This window comes from Microplitis demolitor, chromosome 6 (assembly GCF_026212275.2).
Source record: "Microplitis demolitor isolate Queensland-Clemson2020A chromosome 6, iyMicDemo2.1a, whole genome shotgun sequence".
NCBI lineage: Eukaryota > Metazoa > Arthropoda > Insecta > Hymenoptera > Braconidae > Microplitis > Microplitis demolitor.
Window position 1 is genome coordinate 15,207,373 of NC_068550.1, and position 24,087 is coordinate 15,231,459.

Here is a 24,087-nt window from a genome sequence, read left to right on the forward strand (position 1 = left end):
AATACCATCTGGAGAAGTATGTGTGCAAATTTCTCCCCACATATCATCGAATGACAATTGGCACCATCTCTCCTTCAGACTTGTATTGACGTTGTATAAGGAACGCCACTCTTCCTGAATAAGATTTCCTCCTGCAATCGCAAGTGTAGTACAGATGTTTTGTACTCGAGAAATCCATGATTCCCTATCAGGGTCAAGGAGTGCGATTTCTTCCGATAAAACTGTCAGATCAGACAAAAACGCGTTGTTGAATGGTAACCGTTGTTAAATTTGTGCCGCAGCTGTCTGAAAAAATTTTTTACATTGGGAGCGAACTTCATTGATCTCTGATTCAGGAATTCCTGATTTTAATTGGCACCTTAAATAATCTTCGCAATCGGTTCCAACATTAACTTCAGACATATCACGGTGGTTCTCAATGGATCGGAAGTCAATCTTCTGAGCCGTAAAATTTAAAGGGTCCAATAAATCTGGTTTCATGAACCGTTGAAGTTCTTCAATGAACAATTTCTTCGAAGAAGGTTGCATTTGATTGACTAATATTTTACTAGCTTGAAACTTAGCATTCATCTCTTCCAAAGGGTCAAGAACAAATTTTAAGAAAAGCAGATGTGCTTTTGTCATGGGTTTGTTCATGACATTTAGCAATTTATCTGCAGTTGCAACATTCAGCAAAGCTTGCTCGATCAAATAACCAAGTATCGCGTCCCAATTGTCTAAAATCCTAGAAATTGCGATTTGACGAGATAACCAACTTGTCGGGGCAAATCGCAAAAGCCTTAAAGGGTCATCTTCATAAGCCTGCTGAAAAACATTAAACTCAGCAAAACGTTTAGGGCTACCATTGACGAAATTCGGAAATCCTGAGATAATTTCATCAACTTCACCTGGAATCTCAGCTTTACATGAATCTCTAGCAATTAGCGCTAAAGAATGACATATACATGGTAACGTCAAAAGATGTGGGAAACGTTTGGTCAAATGCTTCTTGAACGAATTATTTATACCAAACATGACCGGTGCATTGTCACAAGCAAGTCTAATTAAATTGTCCAGGGGTATATTATTTTCTGCCAAAGCATTTATGAATTCCTCAAGAAGCTACGTACCGCAACAATCAATGGCATCAACAGTAATTAATTATACTAACTCGCCCCTTATCATCAAAGAATCTGGGTCAACATAGCGAACCATCAACGTCATCCATTTGTCGTTCGTATTATCAGTAGTCTCGTCAACATAAGCATAAAACTTAGATTTTTGGAGAACTTTTACGACTTGTTGTGTTCGTTTAACGCTGACGACGTTATTGATAATTGCAGTAACTTTGGTTTTACCCGCAGTCATTTTCTGCAAAACAGCAGGTTCTTGCCCGATGAGCTAGAATAACTTTAATATTTGTGGAGCAATTGACGTTGGTATATTTTTCTCAGCCACAAAAGTCGTAAATCGAATTTCAGCTGCTTTAACACGATTATTAAAATCCAGTTCAGGAGAAGATGAACTGTTATCGCTAAGTGAATCAGCATTGAGATTCGAAACACGCAAATTTTTCAGGTGTGAATCAGGATTGGCGTGCCTATCAATTTCTGTACGTCCACAAGCTAATACTTGATTGCATATGCGACAATTAAATTTAGTCGGATCTGTTGGGACTGTCTCGACCTATGTCTTTCACTGTGGATACAAGTCGTACCATTGCTGTTGAAAAACTGTTTTTTTTGGGTTTTTTTTTTTATTTTTTAGCTGAAGGCTCTGATAAACCCATAGTTAAAGAATGATTTAACAACGCCTATGCTACGCGGATAAAAAAGAATTGAAAAAAAAAAAAAAAATTGAAAAAATATGACCCTGTGGCGGAGTTGAACACGCGCCTTACCGAAAGCGGGACCACAAGTATGACCGCGCGGGAAAAAAATTGTATAAATAATAAATTTAATTAATCGTATTCACTAAAATAATCTAATAGATGGAAAAAGAATTAAATACTTATTTAAATACCTGAGGCACTTGCGGACATTCACTAAAAAATATTTATTTATTATTTATTAAATTATTTATAATTAATTTATTTAAAATATTTATTTATATTAATATAATCACATATAACGACACTCGACGAGATGACGTAATCCACGGTCACTAACAGGTTAAAAGCTCACTGAGGACCATGGCAAGATTAATAGTCAACGTTTTAACTCACAGTCACAATACACACACTAACGGCTTAGAAATACAAATAAAACGGACCAATTAAAACACTGCAAATCCATGACATATATTATCGTCAAATTCCGCGAAGCAACGGTTTAGAAACATTCTGGACCGTTGGCGCACAAACAAATGAAACGTTAATTGTTGATCAACGTCAGTGTCGAGGATAACTTTCGCGCACTTTTCAATACATGCGGAAATTTCAATTTCATAATAGAAACACATTTAAATATGAATAATACAAGTAACAATACATGGCAAAATAAAAATTGCGATTATTAAACTTGAAAAAAAAAAAATTACAAAAAAAAAAAAAAATATAAAAAAAAGACTGAGAGGCGGAATCGAACTCGCGACTTTGCGAACGTGAGGACAAAAGCGTAGCCGCACGTCCATTGATCTGGCTTGTAAATACTTTATGTAAGGAAATATAAAAATTGTATTTTAAACTTTAATTAATAATTAAATCTAATAATTATTATTAATAATCAATGATTATTAGTAATAATAAATTTAGCATAACAATTACAGGTAGTGGTATAAAAATTATAAAAGCTCATAAATAAAGTTTAATAATTGCGTTTTGTTATTTTTTTAAATACTGTCGGTAAGCTTTTGCTTAAAAATTATTTAATAAATAAGTTAAAGATAATTAGAATAAAATAATTTATTAATTAGTTGAAAAAAAAAAAAAAAATAAATAAAATAAACGACTCAGTTGTGGTTTTGAACACACAACTTGAGGCTCCTGGAACAAAAGCATTCTCTCACGTCCGCTGCGTCATTATAAAATGGGTTGGTAACAGCTTGTATAAAAACTGTATTTGAAATTTTAGGTAAGACCTAAGATTAATAATATATGATTATTAACGATGGTTGATGATTAAGGGGACCCAGTGGTCTAAAAATTTTGAAACATCGATTTTTTTTTGCATATTTCGAAAGTATAGTATTTTACAAATATACTGTGAAAATATTATGATGATATTCGCAGTATTTCATGTTCTAAAACCTATTTAGCAGGCCGGCCGAGTGAGTAATTTTTATTCTATTGTGCGGTGGAAAACATCTGCTTTAGTCTTTATACCTCAGTTATAATAATGATAAGCAAGTCAACATATAATGAAAAACAAGAAAAATCGAAAAAGTGCACAAGAAAAAAATATCGTGCTGGAATAGCTGATTATTCGAAAGTATATGTTCAAATCTAGTTTGTTTCAGAATTTCTTTAACTAAAACTTTAAACGCGTTTACCTCGAAACTACTTTTTTCTGCCTGGCGTAGTTGAAAAAAAAAAAATAAAAGTATCCGGTCGATTGCTTTCAAATTTGAATATGTTATTTAATACACCAACAGCTACAGCCGGTATTAGAATAAAAGTTTTGCGTTGAATATTTCTTTTTTTTAACATGCGAAATGTTACGAAAAAAAAGGCAATTTTTGGACTAAAAATTTCAACAAAGTGCCACTTCTTCAAAAAAATTTTTTTTTTTTATTCTAGTACCGGCTATAGGTATATTTATACTGATTAAAAATCCATCAAATTTTTTTGTTCAGACCCATAGAAGAGCTGAATTGCTCTACGCCGCCCGGGTTCCTTTTTTTAAAGGAGCTGGCTTCAACGCCATTTTTTAAATACTAAAAATAATTTTTTTTCTTAGTTATAAGCATTTTTGTATATATTAATAGCAATAAAATAATCCCTCGAAATTTCAAAAGGTTTGATATTTATTAACATATAAAAAAAATTTTTTTTTAAATCATGAAATTTTCAGCCTCTAGACCACCGGGTCCCCTTAAGATTACGATTAAAATTGTAAAATTTATTAACAAATGAAATTACAACCAGAGGATTATTTTTTAGTATTTACTTAAACATTTTACATCCATTTAAATTTGTTGTAAAAATTTGTAATTATTAATTAATTCAATATTTTCAAAAAATAAACAATTAAATATTTATTACCAAAAAAAGGAAGAAAGAAAAAAATCAAAATCGAGTGCGGATTTGAACACGCAACTCTGAGCGGATACGAAACGAAGCGGGGTGGGAGCAATATTTCTCCTCCGCTCGTCTGCTGCGCTCGGTTTCTCTCGGCTTCCTTCGGTTTCCCGACACACCGATAGACATCGTGGCGTGTGTGCGTTACGCGCACGGTGCTCTGGAAAGTGTAGAAATATCCCACGATCCGGCCGCACTGGTCAGACATCATGTTGAAGGTTTTACGCGATACGTTGTAAGATGTTTTGATATTTCTTATTGATGAAGTCTCTATGATATCCAATTTAACCTAAATATACATCTAACTACTATCTTTAGTTCGGGAATATCCAGCTTTTATTGACTTATCATCATCAAAAATTGATAATAAACTGTCGTCACCTTCCACCAATGACTATAATTGAAAATTCCCCATCGATTACTAAAACAAAGTTTATAAAAAGCCTGAGCGTCATAGCCAAGAGCCTTAGTTTAACAGTTTAATTCAAACTTCTTGGTCCGCGTAAACGGCGTCGATAGCCCGTAATCTTATTGCTCAAATCATTCGACGTGACAATAAGTAGACGTCGTTGATACAGGTATCTGGCTGATTAAGTTCGTGTATAGGATACTTTTATCAATTACGGTTTTTCCAAATTTTGGCTAGTCGGTTTATATAACTTACGGTCCGCGAATATTCGAACGTCGAACTTTTATGCACTCTTATTGCAGGATTCTACCCCAGGCGTTGAAAGGTCAATAAGAGGATCTTTAATATTTTCTATTTAAACCTTATTGTAAGAATCCGCTTCGGCGTTGAATAATCAATAAGCCATTCTCAAATTGACATTTTTTTGCAGTCAATTATTGCAGGAATCTGCTTAGGCGTTGAAAAAGCAATAATCGACCTCTTTATCTATTAAAAATCATCAAAGATTGATAGAAACATCCGGTCCGATCGAAATAGTGACGCAATCACGTGAATTTGCGATTTCATCTTGGGTTGAATTATTTTGCGCATAAAACCACGTTTCGAGTGTGTAAAAAGGACGCATTAAACATAAAATAAAAATCTTATATAAATATCTGTTAATGATAAATATTCTAAAAATATCAATTGTTCAAAAAATATGAAAAGATACAGTGTACAAGTGAATTGTAACTAAATCAGTAATAAAATGACAAAAATCATAAGTTCAGCCTTCCGAGTTTTATTCGAAAGTAGCATACGTTTTGGGTTCTTACTTCTCGAAAGATCCACTATAAATAATAAATTATAGGAAGATAACTCTTCCTCGTATTCTTTACTGATGTCCGCAACCTCCAAATCGCTCGTCTAAATTATTCTATCACTACCAAAAGGATATATCCCAGATAATTAATTTAAATTCAAGCGGCGGACATAACAATCGCATGGAATTTATTGTCGATGTATTTAGATACAGATATTGGATCTGCAGCAATGACTTCACTATCTGAAAGTTTATCGAAATTTGGAGCATTGATTTCACAGATGTATTGAATCATATCTTGCCAATTATAATCAGCTGGACTTAATGTACGGAACCAGGTTGCAGGACCATAATTGTGTATCGTACATGATAAACCATTTTTTATTCGATTGCAATATTGGGCAGAATTTCTTATGCGTTCGTAAAATGAGCGAATAAACTAAATAGATCTGTTTTAGGGGTGAGAAATTTAAATAATCAAAAATAACACAGTTTTTATCAATAAATAAATTAGTTATTTATGTATACTTTTTACACTTATAATTGTAAGAACTTAATTGATAAAGCAAATGCGACTGAATAATAGCGTAATAGCGAATGCAAGCGGTAATTATTTTACTTTAATGAATCAGACGCGAGTAAATCGAGTTATTCTCAATGATTAGCAGCCTTTGTAAGCTGACTAAGTATTGAGGATAATTTAGCGTAATATTATTAGCGGTTTATCACAATTAATAATTACTGAAAGTAAAGCGGTTTTTAGACACGAGGTTGTAAGTAACCGAACACGTTGTAGAATAATCTGAAGATGAAAGCGTCGTTGAGTTGTCGTGAACGCTTGGTGTTGACGTGGCAGCCTTGCTGCATAAGATGAATTTTCCCATTAGTTTAAAAGCGCGCCAACGGGAAGTAGTTGATTGTGAAGTTTCTCATTGTCTGGCCAATATAAGACGAATTATCTGATTGGCCGGCTTGTAGTGGGTTCTCAAGGCGTCTTGACACGGCCATGAGCTGAAAATTGTGTGTCTTGAGCCCAGATCGCGAGTGACCCGGCACTATTCTGACTTTGAAGTCAGTAGCAAGTTCGGCATTTCCCGGACTTAGCGGAAATGCGCGAAGCTAAATTAAATAATCAATCTCGCGACTGAACAGCGTTCAAACACTGTATTCATATTTCCTTCTAAGTTTTCATTATTTAAATTGTCTAAGTAACTCTTCACAGTGTGATTTTCTGCTGGGTTGGTAACATTTCATAAATGACACATACTGCTATTTAGCTGTCGAATATGTGCATTATTTAATAACTAAAAAAGGTCTTGCTGATTGAAGCGGAATCGTGAGTCAGCTAATAGAAGTCGTAATTTTATAGATTCAAAATGGGTTAAATGTTGGCCTCGCTCTTCACACTGGACATTACTATCATACGAGTATATGTCAGGAAATCATTGTTAGTCTAAATTTTTTACTCTGTTGTCGATTGAAACTCCTTGGACTTTTTTCATCTTATATGAATTAATAGAAGTATCATTAACTCCTTTCGCATACAAAGGATATATAGTATATTGTTCATAATAATTGTCTGAGCTTAAACTTGAGTCAGAATCGGAGATTTTTTACCACCAATATTATTATTAGTGGATTAATTTTCACTTGGGTTATCTAGCTTATTGTCTGCGTTAGGATTGTTTGTGTCACGATTGTCAACGTCAGGATCATTTATTTTAAGTGGTCTATCATCGCTATTTTTAATTTTAATTTATAATTTGGTGTTTTAAGACAGAACTGCTAAAACATCGCAGTAAAAAAATTAATTTCTACTGATTCTTATGTAACATCAAATTCCCTACAAAAAAGGTCTGATTGAAAATTTCGTTAGACAAGCCGTTTTCGATTAATTAAGCTCAATATATTAATACATTTTTTCGATTTAGCATTTTTACTTTGGAATTTTGTTACTGATAAATCAATCCCACCAAAAACAGATTCTCTGTAAAAAATCGCGCCAAGTACACGTTCAACACTATCTATGAATGGAAAAAATATACTTTACAAAAAGCTATAAAATCTTGAAAACACCAAGTAACTGGTAGCATTGGAAATCATGAGAAAAATCTGAATCAAAATATATAATAAAAAAAAATGATCCGAATGTACTTGGTGTGCGTTTAAACAATAAATTTTCTTGTTATCGTCATTTGTTTGCAGTTTACTAAAATTCAGAATCGATCATAGAAATTGACTGTAAAATCAAGCGTGTAGTCAAAATTTACACACTTGCCGAAAAACATTGAAATGCGGCAAGCAAGCTATAGAAATTTAACACACCGTTAAACGTGTATCAACCCTGCTTAAAAAATCCGATAGATTCTTATAGCTGTATGTATAAGGCCCTATACTTAACTATAGCACTTCTCATAGAACTCATTCATTCGTATAAAATCCCTACCTATAGGAATGCATGAGAATCTATTGGATTCTATGAGATTTTCTAAACAGGGAAATGAATACAAAAAAACTATAGTTTGCGTATGACAAACATGGGATACACTCCATGTGTGTTAAAATAATACACTTATAGAGTGGATTTGCAGTGAATTACTTGACTCAATGAAATCGTGACGCACACCAAGTACATTCGGATCATTTTTTTTTATTATATATTTTGATTCAGATTTTTCTCATGATTTCCAATGCTACCAGTTACTTGGTGTTTTCAAGATTTTATAGCTTTTTGTAAAGTATATTTTTTCCATTCATAGATAGTGTTGAACGTGTACTTGGCGCGATTTTTTACAGAGAATCTGTTTTTGGTGGGATTTCTCTTTTTTTTGTAAAGCAAAGCAACTTCAAATATTATCTGAAAGTTACATTGTTTTTTATATTTCTGAATAAAATCCTTTGACACAATAATTATAAATTTTTTAATATTACGAAACATTTACATGAAATAATCTTAGCAACTAAGAAATATGAGTTTTTTTTCATTTTGCCGTCCTATATCCACCGCAGATTAAGGGAAAATTTAATTCAGAGTTGTCAGAAAATTTTTGTCTGCGTCGCCCCATCTACGATCAAACGTAGTGTACTATTTTGTCAAGTCGTCAAATCATTTTTAAGTTTAAAATCATTCTATTGGCTCACAGTTTAATCATTATTAGACAATAATAGTACACTATAATTTACCGCATAAATTGAAATTAACTTTTAAAAAAGTATTATTGTAAAGATTTTTTTTTTTTGTGAGAAAATAGAGAATATTTTTAGGAAAAATGTGATGAAAAAAATCTTAACCAATATTCTACTTTACTTTTTTTGTAAAAAGAAAACATAAGCATTTTTAGCATTAGTTGGCCACCGTACTGATTGTATGTTTTTATCGTCTGCTTGGAACCATGCTGAGTTGTCTTTAATCATAGCAACATAATGACAAGAGCTATCATCTTTTTCAGAATAAAATATTGCACTTACAACATTATACATTTTATTACACAAAGAAATCTTGGCTGTAGGCACTGATTTTATCAGTCCTTTTTTTTTAATCGAAATTTTATTATTATCTTTTAAGGATAATTCTAACTTCACGACAATTATCTGCTGTACAGAGTTTATTACAATTTTGGTATGCGTTTCTTTAATCTCTTTACAATTATTGCAAAATTTCAATGTATTGAACCACTGTCCGAACGATGAATCAATTAATCTTTGTAAATTAAGTATATTTTTCGGATTAATCATTGGAAGTCGTAATACATCTTCTAATTTTTTATGCAAATTTGTGTAGTTACACACTTTACACCGATCAGTATATAATAGTTCATATTGTACTAAATTCTTAATATCAGGATTACTTTTGCAAATTGTAGCAAATATAGATACAGGATCAGTATCTAGATCAGGACATTCTTGTTGAAATACCCACTGTTTGATGTCATTTGAATTCAAAATAATTTTCTGATTATTATATATGTTAAATAAATTATATAAATCTTGATTGTTAACACTATTGTTTTTATCATATTTCACTGACATTTTAATCACTTCATTATTAAAAATGCATTGCACAATCGAATTGAAACCACCAGAAATTTTATCAGAGTTTTCGATACCTCGTATCGCTAATAAATTTTTACATGATGACTTCTTCAATGTTGTTGTCGCAGTTTCAACAAATTGTTCTTCAACTGCCCATATTAAATCCCATACTTTATGCCAACGTTTATTAGAAACTAAAATCTCCGGAAGATTAGGTCTGAAAGTTTTTTTTAAACGATTATATTCTTGGATAGCCGCAAGGTTAGCTTTAACAGAATAAGGATCAAAATTGATTAAATGCAAACCATTTAATTCTGTAACCCGAGAAAGAGCTACGTATATTTGACCAACATTAAAAATACTGTTTCCGGCTTCGATAATTGCATTTTTTAGACTTAAACCTTGACTCTTATGAATGGTAACTGCGTAACTCAAACACAATGGGAACTGTTCTCTTATGACAAAAGCTCTTTCCAATAATTGAAATTTAACTTTGATTCTCTCAATGACATGTTCTTTGCCTGTGCCAAAATCTACATTAACATTCTCTATGCCATTTGTATCAATCGATTTAGAAATCGATTTAACTGTGCCAATAGCACCATTAACTAGACCAAGAGTAACATCGATATTCCGTCGAAGCATTACTTTTGCACCGATTTTAATTATAATAGTTTTGGCAAGTCCAGCTGATTGACTTGCATCTGCTTCTATTTTACTTAAGCTGTCGGCAGCTTTTTTTTTTAAAGATTTAGGACAATCTATATGATCACGAGCTTCAAGAATAATTTTTTCAGAAGCAATTTTATCGATCATTACTGAATTGATTAAATCGCATTGTTTACAAGTCGGTACTAAACAGACTGTATCCATCGGTAATTTTGCTATGTAATTACATATTTCATGTAATCTATCATTGTATGATAGAGATAGTGAAGGATCAATTATAATCTTTCTTTGTTCTAACAACTTTATATCGTCAGCTGTCATTGAGTTCACGCGTACTCGAGATAGTAACTCACCATAAACTTTGTCAGTTTTTTGTCGCATATTGATTGTTAATTCTTCATAGCTGAATAAATTACTCCATATATTGACAGAACTCATTGACCCTATATACTTTTCTGCATCTGTCGATGATAATGTCATATAACTTGGGTTCTCATGGACAGGAGGAAGTTGCAACAAATCTCCAAAAACGACAATGTGCTTTCCACCGAACCAGTCATCAACATTAAAAATCTCTGATAGTCTCAAATGTATGTATATCAATGTTATATTAGAAATCATTGATATCTCATCAATAATAAAGAGAGTAACATTTTGTAATTGATCTCGTAATACTTTTAACATACTATCTGGCAATTGCTTATAAGATGGTGTGAAACCGTGTTCGACTGGCAATTGAAATACTCGATGTACAGTAAGGCCATTAATATTAAAAGCTGCAATACCAGTAGGAGCAGTTACAACAGTTTCCTGGTTCATTTCTTCTTTGATCCAACGTTTGATTACATTAATCACAAAACTTTTTCCTGTACCACCTTCTCCACTAACATACAATCTTATTTTTGTATCATTAGATAATACTCCTCTTTTAATTTTTTCGAAAACTCTAATCTGATCGACGTTCATTTTATTGATCATATCTGCCAGAGTATGATTTTCGTCTTGTTTCTGTACAGCATCATTTAATTCCTTAGCAATTGCATTCGTTTCAGCTGGATCACAGTCTGCTGATGTACTTTTTAAATCCTCGGCCTGATCATCATGACATTTTTTTTCAATTACGTTTTTTATATAATCTAAGCCTTTTTGGAAATCTTCATTGTATTCATGATATAAATTTGCTTGTTCGAGCATATGCTGCTGAAATTTAAATGACTCAGTGTAAGTATTAAACCCATTTTTCAATTCTTCTGTGTCACGCCATGGTTGAAATAATAACAACAGTGAATAAAAATAATTCTCAGGTTGATTAGCAACGTTATATCTATAGTGATTAATTAAATAACCTCGCAATCGTCGTTTTAAATATATCGAAGGGCGAATTTCATAATATTCAGTCATACTATTTTTCGGTTCAGACTTAGTTAAATCATACCATCTAGCAAAATCATATAAACATAAAGATTCCAATTCTTGAGGGCGACTGGGGTAATAATCATCAATCCATGACGGACAAAATATATCAGTTGACTCAGGATTAACTTTTTCTAATAGTTCAATTTCATCTTTTGATTTCAATTTTCGATTTCTTATCATTCGAATATCAAGCCATCTGATAACAGTATCTGAATCTGTGCCATACAATGAAATACCCAATAAAGTGTCAGCAGCTTCTAGAGCTCCAATTTCTCGGTGATTTAGACTACGAAACGCTATATTCCACAAAAGTTGAGGAAGAGTTTTAGTTGAATTGATTTCATTGACTGTTTCTGATGTTTTACCAACTTCTTTTTTTGTAGCATATTTTGTGACATACTGAGTCAGTAATGTTGACTTTTCTCCTATAAATTGTATGTCCATATTTCCTTCCCATACAGATAAGACCGCTGGATTATAATCATTAATATTAACTTCATTCTCAGTACGAGGAAGATCATAAAGTCGACTCTTACTATTTAAATTTCTACGTCCTGCTATTGAAGTAGCAGCATCACGGAGTATAAAATTTTCAGTAGTAGGTCGTGGAAATCCAAATCGACAAGCCTTAATAGCTCGACCTGACTTTGGTTTTTTAGTCCGTAAGCAATAGCTATTATGATGATGTTGTTGATGTGCAGTGACACGTCTATGAAGTGTTGGTGATATTTTTTTATTAGGTAACTTACAGGTTACGTATTTCATTATAAACTCAACAACTTCTTCGTTTGTATTTATACCTATGATTGGAGCACCTTCAACCCACAGTATCAAATGAAAATGCTGAATTCCTCTACCTTGATACTCTCGACGCCAGAAATAATGAATTATTTTACCAAGTGGTTGACTATCTGATAAAATAAAGTCAAGAACAGCTTGAAATTTATTTTCTATAAACCTCGAAACCGAGACTGGATCAGCAGCAATTACTTGACTTGGAGATAACTTATCAAAGTGTGGAGCATTAATTTCTTTTACGTATTGTACTAAATCATCCCAAAGCCATTCAGCAGGACTTACTGTAAAAAACCATGTTGCTGGACCATAGAAACGTGTCATACAATGTAAGTTATTTCTAGGTTTACTCCAAAATTGTTCTGAGTTTCGAAGTCGAGAAAACAGAGTTGTTAAATTAGCTTCTAACTGACCACTTTTTAAATACTTTAAATAACTTTCTGCTGTATGTCTTTCACGTGGATTCGTAACGTTTAAAGTATGAAAAATTCCTTGACCGAGTTGCCGTATATTAGCATCATTCAATAGATAAAAGAGATATTGTTGATTTAAACGAAAACGTGGATCAGCTGACTTCAACCTTGTTTTAATATATTCGTAGTCAGTAATAGGTACTTTTCTATCTTCACGTTGACCATTTCTACCATAAGGGTATAAATCTGGAAAACATTGTAAATCTAATGTTTTAACTCGATTATCCAATGCTTTATCATTGATTTTTAACATTTGATACATATTTGTTGAAGATTCGTTCATTCTTTTATCGTGAAGAGGATATATTGTATATTGCTCGTATTGGGATCCATCTGGATTTAACACTTGAGTTACCATAGCTCGTGATTTAGCATTTTTTCTTACATCTTTATCAAACCCTATTTCGTTTGTGTTCTTATTTTTATCCATTGATAAAGATATCTTACTATAGCTATGATCTTGGGTAATATTAAAATCTTCTTTATTTATATTTTTATTTTTTTCAACTGATAAAGATATTTTCCTATAAGAATGATCTTGAATAATATCTAGCTCTATTCCGCTCATTTCCTCATTTTTTATCACTGGTGTACATATCTTTTTATAACTATATTCATTATTTTGGTTATTTTTTTCACTTACTTTTTCAAGAGTAATATTGTTTTCTTCAAGACTTATTATTTTAGTTTCATAATTTTTACTTTCATTAATGTGATCTTTAGATTCCATATCTATTTTAACCTTAATTTTTTCAACACTTAAATTATCCTCAGTATTTTGGTCATTTTGAATATTTGTATTGTTTTCTTCATTCGTATTTTCAGTTGAATCAATAATAAATTCGATATTTTTCGTATCTAACCATTCACGCAATTTCTGAGGACATTCAGGTAATTTAATTTCGGTGTAAAGAGGATTATTATTCTTTAACCACGTTAATGTTTTAAAAACTGTCTCTAAATTAACCAAATTTTCCCATATGGCATTTGATTTTGTAGGTATACTACGAATAACAATATATAATTCATGATTTTTATTAATCGGATCTGTTGTCGAACAAATTTTTTTAAATGTTTCTTCAATTGGTAAAGGAAGATGAAATATCTGACCTTTTAGTTTCTGTATCTTCATAGTATGCGGTAAGTTTTTTTTTGCCACTGTTCCTAATCTTTGAACTACTTGAAATGATTTCGCTCGTTGTATAAGGAGTTTTTCATACTCATTTAATGCCACAATTTCGTTTGGTATTGTTCCAACGTACATATTATTCAGTAGACAAGTTGGAGGTATAGTTTTGGAACGGATTTTTTTTAAGCAGTAATTACAAATGAAATTACTATTCATTGTCGGATCTTTTTCATTAATAAACTGAATTAAATCATTCCATATTTCACCTGAAATTGGATTATGTAATTTACTTAGGTCAGTAACCTCTTTTCTAAAACTTAACTTTTGACAGGATATGCATTTATAGCGCGGTAATTCTAAAGATCGTTTTGTGAAAGCTATAAATGCTGATTTAAATTCATTTTGTATAGTACCTTCATTTAAACACAATCCATTATGTTCTTTATCTAATAAATTCCCTTCTTCTTTCATCTTATTTACTATATTAATCAAAAACTGTAAATCTGCAGTTTCTAATGCTCTATCTAAATTACTCACTTTATTAAGAGTTTCTTTCATTGTATATATAAGCCGTTTAATGTATCTGACTGTAGGAAAATGAGGTGATAATAACTCGATACAAACTAATTGTGATTTACAAGAACCAATAGATTCATAACAATAATGGTAATGACCTAATTTATCAACTGAATGATTAAGAAACAATTGATTCAAGAATACCATAAAATTATTCAAAGTTTTTGTTTTTAAGCTGTTAAGTAAGAGTTCATACTGTTCATATATTTCAACTTCACAACTTACTCGACAATAATCATTGCAAAGCCATCTTTTTTTAACGTTTTTATCTTTTATTAATGGCAATACATTTGTAGACTGACCTAATAAATTAATAGAAATGGTTTGTTTATGCAAGGTATCAAATGAATACAATGCATCGTAATAATAGGCTTCGGTAGATATGTAATGAAGTGATTTACCACACATATTTTTATAATTATTGACATCTTTCGGTGCATTAATATTTAAATTTGAAAGATGAAATTCAGCATTTTTTTTTAATTTGTGTAATGTGTTTGTTAACATTTTCATATAATTTTTCCTCTGACACATACACCAGTTAATAATTGTACGAGCTTCCAAATCTTTCTCAGCTAAACTTTTTTTATCAATTACTAAAACTAGTCTCTTCACATAGTCTTCAGAAGATGATTTCATTTTTATATAATTTTTATTCATATTAGCTCTACAATATTTCGTTACAATTTTTTTGGCTGTAATCACTTTTTGTTTTAACTGTATTCTATTAACTGTATTAACATTATGATTAATTTTGTTTGTCTTTAATTTTTCCATTTTTGTCGTCAAAACTTGGGTTTTGACTAAATTTTCACTTATGCAATTTTGATCAGTCCTAACGGTCATAAGACTGGTTTTAAAATCTTCGTTGAAAAAATTAGAATCCTTACTGTCCGCTAAAGTTATGCCATTGCTTTTAAATTCATCAGGAGGACTTTCAATGACAATTGTGTTTTCATTCGTATTTGATAAAACCTTTGGTATTTTGTTTGGCAATGAAGACTGATCATTTTTTAAAGGCAGATGCCTTTTTCGAGAAATTCGAGAATGTAAAGCAGTGTATTCTTTTTTTCTTACTTCTTTCAAAGTTAAGGTATTTAATAGATCACAACGATGAGTTGTTGGAAAATGTGTTAACACATTTGTTTGAAAAATTTTAAATAAATGTGCACGCATAAGACTATGATCGTATACAATACTTTCTGGTTTTTGTCTGTATAATAAAGACACTGCGAATGCAATAGCAAACACACCACAGTCATTGCCATTAGGTTGATTTTGTACATTAATAAAAATAACTGATGATGCTGAATTGATATCCAAATATGGATACAACTTTTGTAAAAAAATAGTTTGATCTTCATTTAATGAAAATTTATTTAAAGAATCGTATATATAAATATATTTTGTATCATAGTATGTACAAATCCAATGTTTATCGTTACTAAATAATATTTGAATGTGTTTTTCTAACTTTGGAATAGGTATAATTTTTTCAGGCCTTGCTAAATACAAAGTGTCACGGTGATCATAATCTGAACAATTAGCTAAGATTAATTTGAATTGATAAATATGATCATCCTGCAATTGATCTCCATTTATGACCATGTTTAAATATTTTTCATGTAACATTGGTAAACTACGATGTTCTTTACTTTTTCTACGTTTTTTTAGAGGTTTTGCTTTATTTAATCTCATCATATCAACTTTTCTCTTACGTAAATTCGTTGAGGAAATGTTATTTTCGGTACTCTTATCATTTATAATAACTTGACTTAATTTGTCAATAGATTTGTTTCGAGTACTAGAGGGTTCACTTATATTCATATCTAAATTAAGATTTTTAGTTACAAATAAGTCGTTAATGGTTTCTAACGATTCGTTGTTAAGTTCAAATTCGTGTAATCGAGAGTTATTGTGGTAATTTTTACGTTTGATTTCCAAATCAAAGTTTTGGTCAGTTTCAATATCATTACAGACACTTGAGTTTATAAACTGATCACATTTAGGACTTTTTATATTTCTCCGATTGGTCTCATTTTCTCTACTTACCGGTTTGAATTTGCACTCATCAATAATATTCAAATTACGATCATTCAGAATAGTCGGATTTATTCTAAATAATACTTGTTTATGAGCTGTTTTTGGAAAGCTAGAAATAATTTTTTTCTGTAAAATTTCAATCAAATGCTTACGCATTTTATCATGATCATAGCGAAAGTAGCTTTTTATTGGCCATACACCTAAGGCAAGAGATGTAGCATATGCTATGGAATACACACCACAATCATAATTATTTGGTTGTCTTTGCACATTCGGAAATTCAACTGTATTATTGTTAAATATAAATTCGGGGTAAAATCTTTGCAAAACAATTTTATGATTTTCGTGGAGACGGTTTGTTTTTGCTGGATCGAAAATATAAATTTTTTTTGTATTGTAATAACAACAAACCCAGTGGTCAGTGTTATACTTTTCATTTTGGTTGTAGCCATACTCAGTATCACGACTGTGTAGTATTTGGATATGAGCTTTGTTGACATCTAGTCTCTGAATTAGGTGTGGGACTTGAACATACCAACTTTCTCGAAATGAATAGCCGAATTGTTTGTGAAGAAGGAAAGCAAAATAATCGATATGATTATCTCGTAACAAACCATTATTAGATATAACAGAAAAATCTAACTGGCTAAGTGGTTGCATTTTTTGTAAAAATTATCGATAATATCAGACTAATTAGGTAGAAAATAATTGACAAAAAAATTTTATTAAATATAAACAGTCTTTTTTATTTTTTCAATTCGCATAAATTACCTATGAACAATCGAATACAATAAATTATAGTATATAGGTATTAATTATAATGACAATTACAATTACAATAACAACAAGAAATAGCTAATTAATTAAATTACATTAAATTATTCCATGAAATAATAAAAATAAAAATATTCAATTGCGTTGAATCTATTACATAAAATAATAAAAACAGAAATAATTTATTTTGATGATTAGATAAATCACTTTTTTGCAAAAATAAACTACTTAAAACAATTGCACAGCAAACTGTAGATCAAGTCGCACCGCAGACTATGTATCAAGTCGCACCGCAGACTATTTATCAAGTCGCACCGCAGACTATGTATTAAGTCGCACTGCAGACTATGTATTAAGTCGCACCGCAGACTATGTATCAAGTCGCACCGCAGACTATGTATCAAGTCGCACCGCAGACTATGTATCAAGTCGCACCGCAGACTTAATAAAGAGTGAACAAAAATCTCAGCGTATAAATATATAAGATTAAAGGAACAAATTTTTTTCCAGGAACCACACGTTAGATATTTATAATTGATTTAAAATTAATTGTTATTAGAATTAATACTAATATAATACTATTAATATTAATATAATACTGTTAAAATCAATATAATAGTATTAATATTAATATAATCCTGTTAAAATCAATATAATATTAAATATTAATAGAAACTAACATCGATAAAGATAACGATAAATATTAGACATAAACATAAAGTTTAATTCATCACAGATTTACAGGTTATGAACATTCTCGTTACTATGAGGCTTTGATTGAGGTACGTTTTCATGATGACACTCATAGCCACCTTAACTGCAAGTTGACGGAAATCTGAAACTTTGCCTGTAAATTGTCGACAACTTAGAAATTAAACTTAGCTAAAATCTATCTCTGATAACACGAGTTAATCGTGAAAAAGTTGGTCATTTATTAGTTTCCGACCAACTTGACGACAAGTTATCGACAACTTCAGCTTTTGCGACTTTTGGCTACAAGTTAACGCCAACTTTCTCAGAAAGTTGGCGCCAGTATGGAGCTGCAACTAGAATGCAAGTTTCTGAGAAAATTGAAAGGAAACTTACCGTCAACTTATGATTGCCAAATTTTGACATCAACTTTCTCAGAAAGTGACCGCCAACTTTTTGGATTTACAACTTCTACCACCAACTTTCTCAGAAAATGTCTGTCAACTATTGGAGGTACCAACTGTTGGCGGCCAACTTGGTGTCCAGTTGCGACTGCAAGTTTCTCGTCAGTTTCTCGCCAACTTGGCAATCAGGGTATACTAGCGAGATTGGACGAACAAAATTACCAGCAAAAAATGAGCTAGAAACTTTTGTAAGCAACTTTCTGTCAATCTGTACAGTATGTTGCACTTAGACTGTAGTCACAATATTTATAGCAGAAGTTGACGTATTTTTTCAGTCAAATTAAAAAAGACATCTTACCCAGGAAACTTTGAATTCTATTTGCTTGACATCTACTGCCGGTGTTGGGAAACAAATTAATAATCCTCTCGCCGTTATTTTTATGGCTGTATGCAATATCAGGTCAATAAGATTTTTCAACGGGTGTTTATGTAATTTGATACGAGGAAACCGATTTTGATAATTAAAAAGTTCTACGGTGGTCCAGTTTTTTGTTATAAACAATTTAATTGTTTAAACTTAAATTACAAGAAAATTATAATTGATAACTCTTAAATAATGACGAAATTAGCTTTTTGACATCAAAATACATAAATAATGCTTGAATCATTTTTCGTCTATCTCTATTGTTTATTAAGATATAGCGTATTAAAAAATACAAACTTTTTGCCAGGTCCGTTTAGCTAAAAATTGCGCGCGCATCCACAGCGTGTGAAGTGCGCATGCGTCTAAATTCAAATGTCGTTCCCTCAGCTTGAATTTATTATTTTAATAAAATGTTTAATCATTCATTTAAATAATAACAATAATAATCATAATAATAACAATAATAATAATAATAATAATAATAATAATAATAATAATAATAATAATAATAATAATACTAATAATAATAATAATAATAATAATAATAATAATAATAATAATAATAATAATAATATAATACAAACACGGTATTTAAAATGATATATTTTGTGGACAACCATTTACGTCAAATTTTATTGTTATTACTATTTATAATATATAACTATTTATTGTATTGATCGAAAATGAAAATTAATGTAATTATAATTATTATTATTGAAATTATCATTGTTACTATTACTATCATTACTATTAATACTAATTATTATAATTATTATTATTATTCTTATTATTGTTGTTATAATTTACTTCTAATATTATTATTTAATTAAATGATTAAACATTTTATTAAAATAATAAATTCAAGCTGAGGGAACGATATTTGAATTTAGACGCATGCGCACTTCACACGCTGTGGATGCGCGCACAATTTTTAGCTAAACGGACCTGGCAAAAAGTTTGTATTTTTTAATACTCTATATCTTAATAAACAATAAATATAGATGAAAGATGATTCGGTCATTATTTATGTATTTTGATGCCAAAAAGCTAATTTCGTCATTATTTACAAGTTCTCAATTATAGTTTTCTTGTAATTTAAGTTTAAACAATTAAATTGTTTATAACAAAAAACTGGACCACCGTAGAACTTTTTAATTATCAAAATCGGTTTCCTCGCATCAAATTACATAAATACTCGTTGAAAAATCTTATCGATCTGATTTTGCATACAGCCATAAGAATAGCGGCGAAAGGACTATAAAGGCACGCGTTTGCTCAGCCACCGTAGCTGAGTTGGTGTATAATAAAAATAATTGCCTAATTTTTCTGTCAACTTGAAAGCAACTTTTTGTTTTTAAAGCTTTCTTAGTGACTTTCAGGCGATACTTTCTCTTAACATACTGTTTGTAGACGTCGAAGATTTACACGGATCCTATTTCCAGATAGCCAGGTTCTGACAACTACGTTCCCTGCAAATTATCGTCAAATTGGAAATTCAACTTAGATAAATCTTACGACCAGGATTGGACGACAAAAATGACCCGCAAAAGTTTGAGAGCAACTTTTACGGCTAACTTTCTGTCAGTTGATGTTAACCTTCAAATTGGAGAAATATTTCCTGATAGCTAGATTTTCTGGTCAGACAGTTGGTATTAATTAATTGCGAGTAAGATGTCGTCAACTTTTAGCTTTTGTTATTACCCTAGTAGTCACCTTGGCTTAAAATTGCGGGTAGTCTGATGTTGAAATTACCGGAAATCTGCTGCCCGAATTCGCCGACAACTTCACAGAAAAAGTTAAAAATAAAAATTTGCAGTTAATTTTTTTTCTATTTAAAGGTTAACTTTTACGAAAAGAAACAGTCGGTAATGTTTATTCTTACCATCTCGGAAGATGAGCAAAATTATACACAAAATTGTCTACAATTTTAAGGTAGAAATATACTTAATTTGCTTAAAATCTTCGTCGTATTTTAGCCGCAAATAGATGTAAAGTCATGAACGGAATAATTATCTACAAAGTTTCTTAGAATTGAGAAAGTCCTAAAATATAAATTGGTGACATCTTTTTAGACGTTTGAATATCGTCAACTCGCGCGCAGATTCAAGCCGTTAATTAACAGCAATTTGCAGTCAAAGCGGCATTCAGAGTAACTATTAAACGCGCGCAATCAACTGAGTTATTATTGATAGAAATGTAGAAACAATGAAAAATTAAATTTTCTGCCTAAAACACAATTGTCAATGCTAGGGAAATGTTTTGGATAATTTTAGGATATTGATAACTAGACAGCCATTTTCCATAAATATTGTATTTATCAAATTTTATATTCAGCAGAAAGTTTATGGATTATAAAAATATGTATTAAATAAATATATATATATATATATATATATATATATATATATATATATATATATTTGTGAATGTGTATGCACAAGTGAGGTGTAAGTTATCTGTGTGTTTACATATATATATTAATGTCACCACCTCGTTTACTCCTTCTTCCACGACCGTATGGTTGGTACCGCCCTTGCCAGGTACGGCGCTTGTAACCGGCACCCCAATACCCATGGGCTGGTGCTGGTACATGCACTGGTTCTGGTACTTGGATTAATGCTGGCCCATTAGCTGGGGCTGGTCCAATAGCTGGTGCTGGTACATGGATTGGTGCTGACCCATGGACTGGTGCTGGTACATGCACTGGTTCTAGTACTTGTACTTGTACTGGTGCGAGCTCATTAGCTGGTGCTGGTTCATGGGCTGGTGCTGGTACGTGGGCTGGTGCGAGCTCATTAGCTAGTGCTGGTACATGTACTGGTTCTAGTACTTGGACTCGTGCGAGCTGATTAGCTGGTGCTGGTTCATGGGCTGGTGCTGGTACGTGGGCTGGTGCGATCTCATTAGCTGGTGCTGGTTCATGGGCTGGTGCAAGTTCATTAGCTGGTGCTGGTACATGCACTTGTTCTAGTACTTGGACTCGTGCTGGTTCATGGGCCGGTGCTGGTACGTGGGCTGGTGCGAGCTCATTAACTGGTTCTGGAACATGGACTGGTGCGGGCTCATGAGCTGGTGCATGCACGGATTCTGGCAGTAGTCGAGGGAAGAAATAGTGCAGGGTGGCCCGGTGAAAAGGACGTTGGTAGCGAACTCCCAAATCGTAAGCCAACCTGTTGTACCGCCCAACTGCCTCACGAGCGGCTGCCATCGCAGCGACAAGTTCTTCACCATTGTGTTCTGAAATTAAATGAGATGTTTAAAGTCATTTAAATATATCAAACTATAAATTACCTAGATAGTGACTTACCAACTAAAACATTGTGATCCGCCATTTTGATAGCCTACTGAAAATAAAAAATAACAACAAGTAATAAGAAAATGTCAACACAAGAAATTTAATCAATATTTGACAATTCTAGTTAATAATAATGTATATATTCAAGTGTGAATGATTCAAATAATTCAAAAATTATTTATAAAATTGTACAACTCATTCAACTACATATTAAAATGAAATATTCAACTAGATATGAAAACGAAATCGTTGATTAAATAATAATAAATAATAATATGACCGAACATTGGTTCCATGAAAACAATACCGGGTGATTAGATAGTTAATTAAGTATAAATGTTTGAATACAATTATTTAATGAAAATAAATTCATTTATTAACGAAAATATTATTTAACTAATTCTTCAAACTCAGTTTATTCACGTGCGTTACTTATTTACTGGAAAATGATATTAAATGTCGTTATAAATAAACAAATTTTAACAATCGTACTTACGTGTTACCTTGTTGATTGATAAATCCGTAATAATGGCCGATATTCACGTAATAATTCTTTTTAACAACAATGACCCCCACTATTGTTTTACTTTTAAGCGCCACTTTTTTTAAGATATAACACATGCCAACTTAAATAAACATCAATAAACTAATCAATCGAATTCTTGACTTCTATGGTAATTTTTAGTTATTATACCATTATCGAGTTTAACAAAACTGTTGAGATACACGAAATTATTTAGATCGAGTTTGTTATAAAAATTGTGATGTAAATAATTTATTAGTATTTTCAGTTGATGGAAACAGTTATAATTAATTTTTTAATATTGAAAATACTTTCGTGATTATAACTCATCATTTAGTCATACAATAGGATTGAAATCCAAGTTCAGTTGAGCGGGTAAATAAGGATAGTTTAAAATTACCACTTTGTAGTGGATAATGTCACTTGCGTGTGACTAACAACATTAAAAATATAAAAATATTTTAGTTTGTTTCTGTTGGCCAAACTGAGTTCCTGGTAAACTTACCATATTATCAGATTTGCCGAGCATACCCCCTAATAGCACGATTTGCTTTAGCAAAAGTTTACTTACAAAAGTTTTCTTGAATTTTTTGTCAAATGACCGTCAGTTTCAGACTTTTTCGTTTTTGATGACAATTGGTATACAACTTGCTATACAATTTGACGTTAAATTACCACCCGAATTAGAATGCAAATTCACTTCAAAAGTTTTATACAAATTGTCTTCAAAAACAAAAATGCCTGAAGTTGACCGACATTTGACGAAAAATTAAAGGATTTTTTCGTAAAGTTGAACTTTTGCTAAGCAAATCGTGCTAATTGGGTTTTGTTTCTAATAAAAAAAAGTTACCTCTACATTGGGGAAAAATTAACCGCAAATTTTACTATTCAACTTTCGCTGTTAAACTGACGGCAAAGTCAGGCAGCGAATTGCAGGTAATTTCATTGTCAAATTATTGTCAATTTCAAGCTAAGGTAGCCATTAGGGTAGTTAATAGTTGACCCAAACTTGCTTATTCATTCATCATGGGTAAAATAATATTACGCATTAGGCCTCTTTGTTTGTGCATACGAGGGTAATGAAAGCGCTCTCTAGTGTTGAAAAATCAAGACAGATTTTGAAAACTTTAATGTTGAGTCTATGGAGACTATATAGTCTCCATAGTTGAGTTAATCATGCTCCTTCTTGAAACTATTTATTCTAAGACGGTAATAAATAAGCATATATTATAGATGAAAAAAATTTCTGAAATCTCAATTTTTAAGGTACTATAGTATATGCTAACGTTTTTTATATTTTAAAAGATAAATAATAATAAAATGTGATAAAATTCAGTTGGTAAACTTTAAGTGAGACATAAATATTTCAGAAAAACCAGAAATGAGCCGTGTTTTAGTTTTAATAAAAAAAAATGTA

The 24,087-nt window shown here is 31.4% G+C and overlaps 2 protein-coding genes across 2 annotated transcripts; both read right to left on the reverse strand.

Moving 5' to 3' along the window:
• Positions 1-264: 264 nt before the first annotated feature.
• On the reverse strand, positions 265-16,716 carry LOC103578710 (uncharacterized). Its single transcript, XM_014443694.2, has 5 exons — positions 15,992-16,716; positions 9,466-14,692; positions 8,788-9,378; positions 1,192-1,380; positions 265-1,101 (listed from the first exon to the last, which is right to left on the reverse strand). Exons 1-5 carry the CDS (start codon positions 16,714-16,716, stop codon positions 265-267), a joined length of 7,569 nt encoding a protein of 2,522 aa, XP_014299180.2.
• Positions 16,717-21,316: 4,600 nt separating this feature from the next.
• On the reverse strand, positions 21,317-22,184 carry LOC103577793 (skin secretory protein xP2-like). The gene is made up of 2 exons (XM_008558606.3): positions 22,160-22,184; positions 21,317-22,089 (listed from the first exon to the last, which is right to left on the reverse strand). The coding sequence occupies exons 1-2, from the start codon at positions 22,182-22,184 to the stop codon at positions 21,317-21,319; spliced, it is 798 nt and encodes a 265-aa protein (XP_008556828.3).
• Between the last annotated feature and the right edge of the window lie 1,903 nt (positions 22,185-24,087).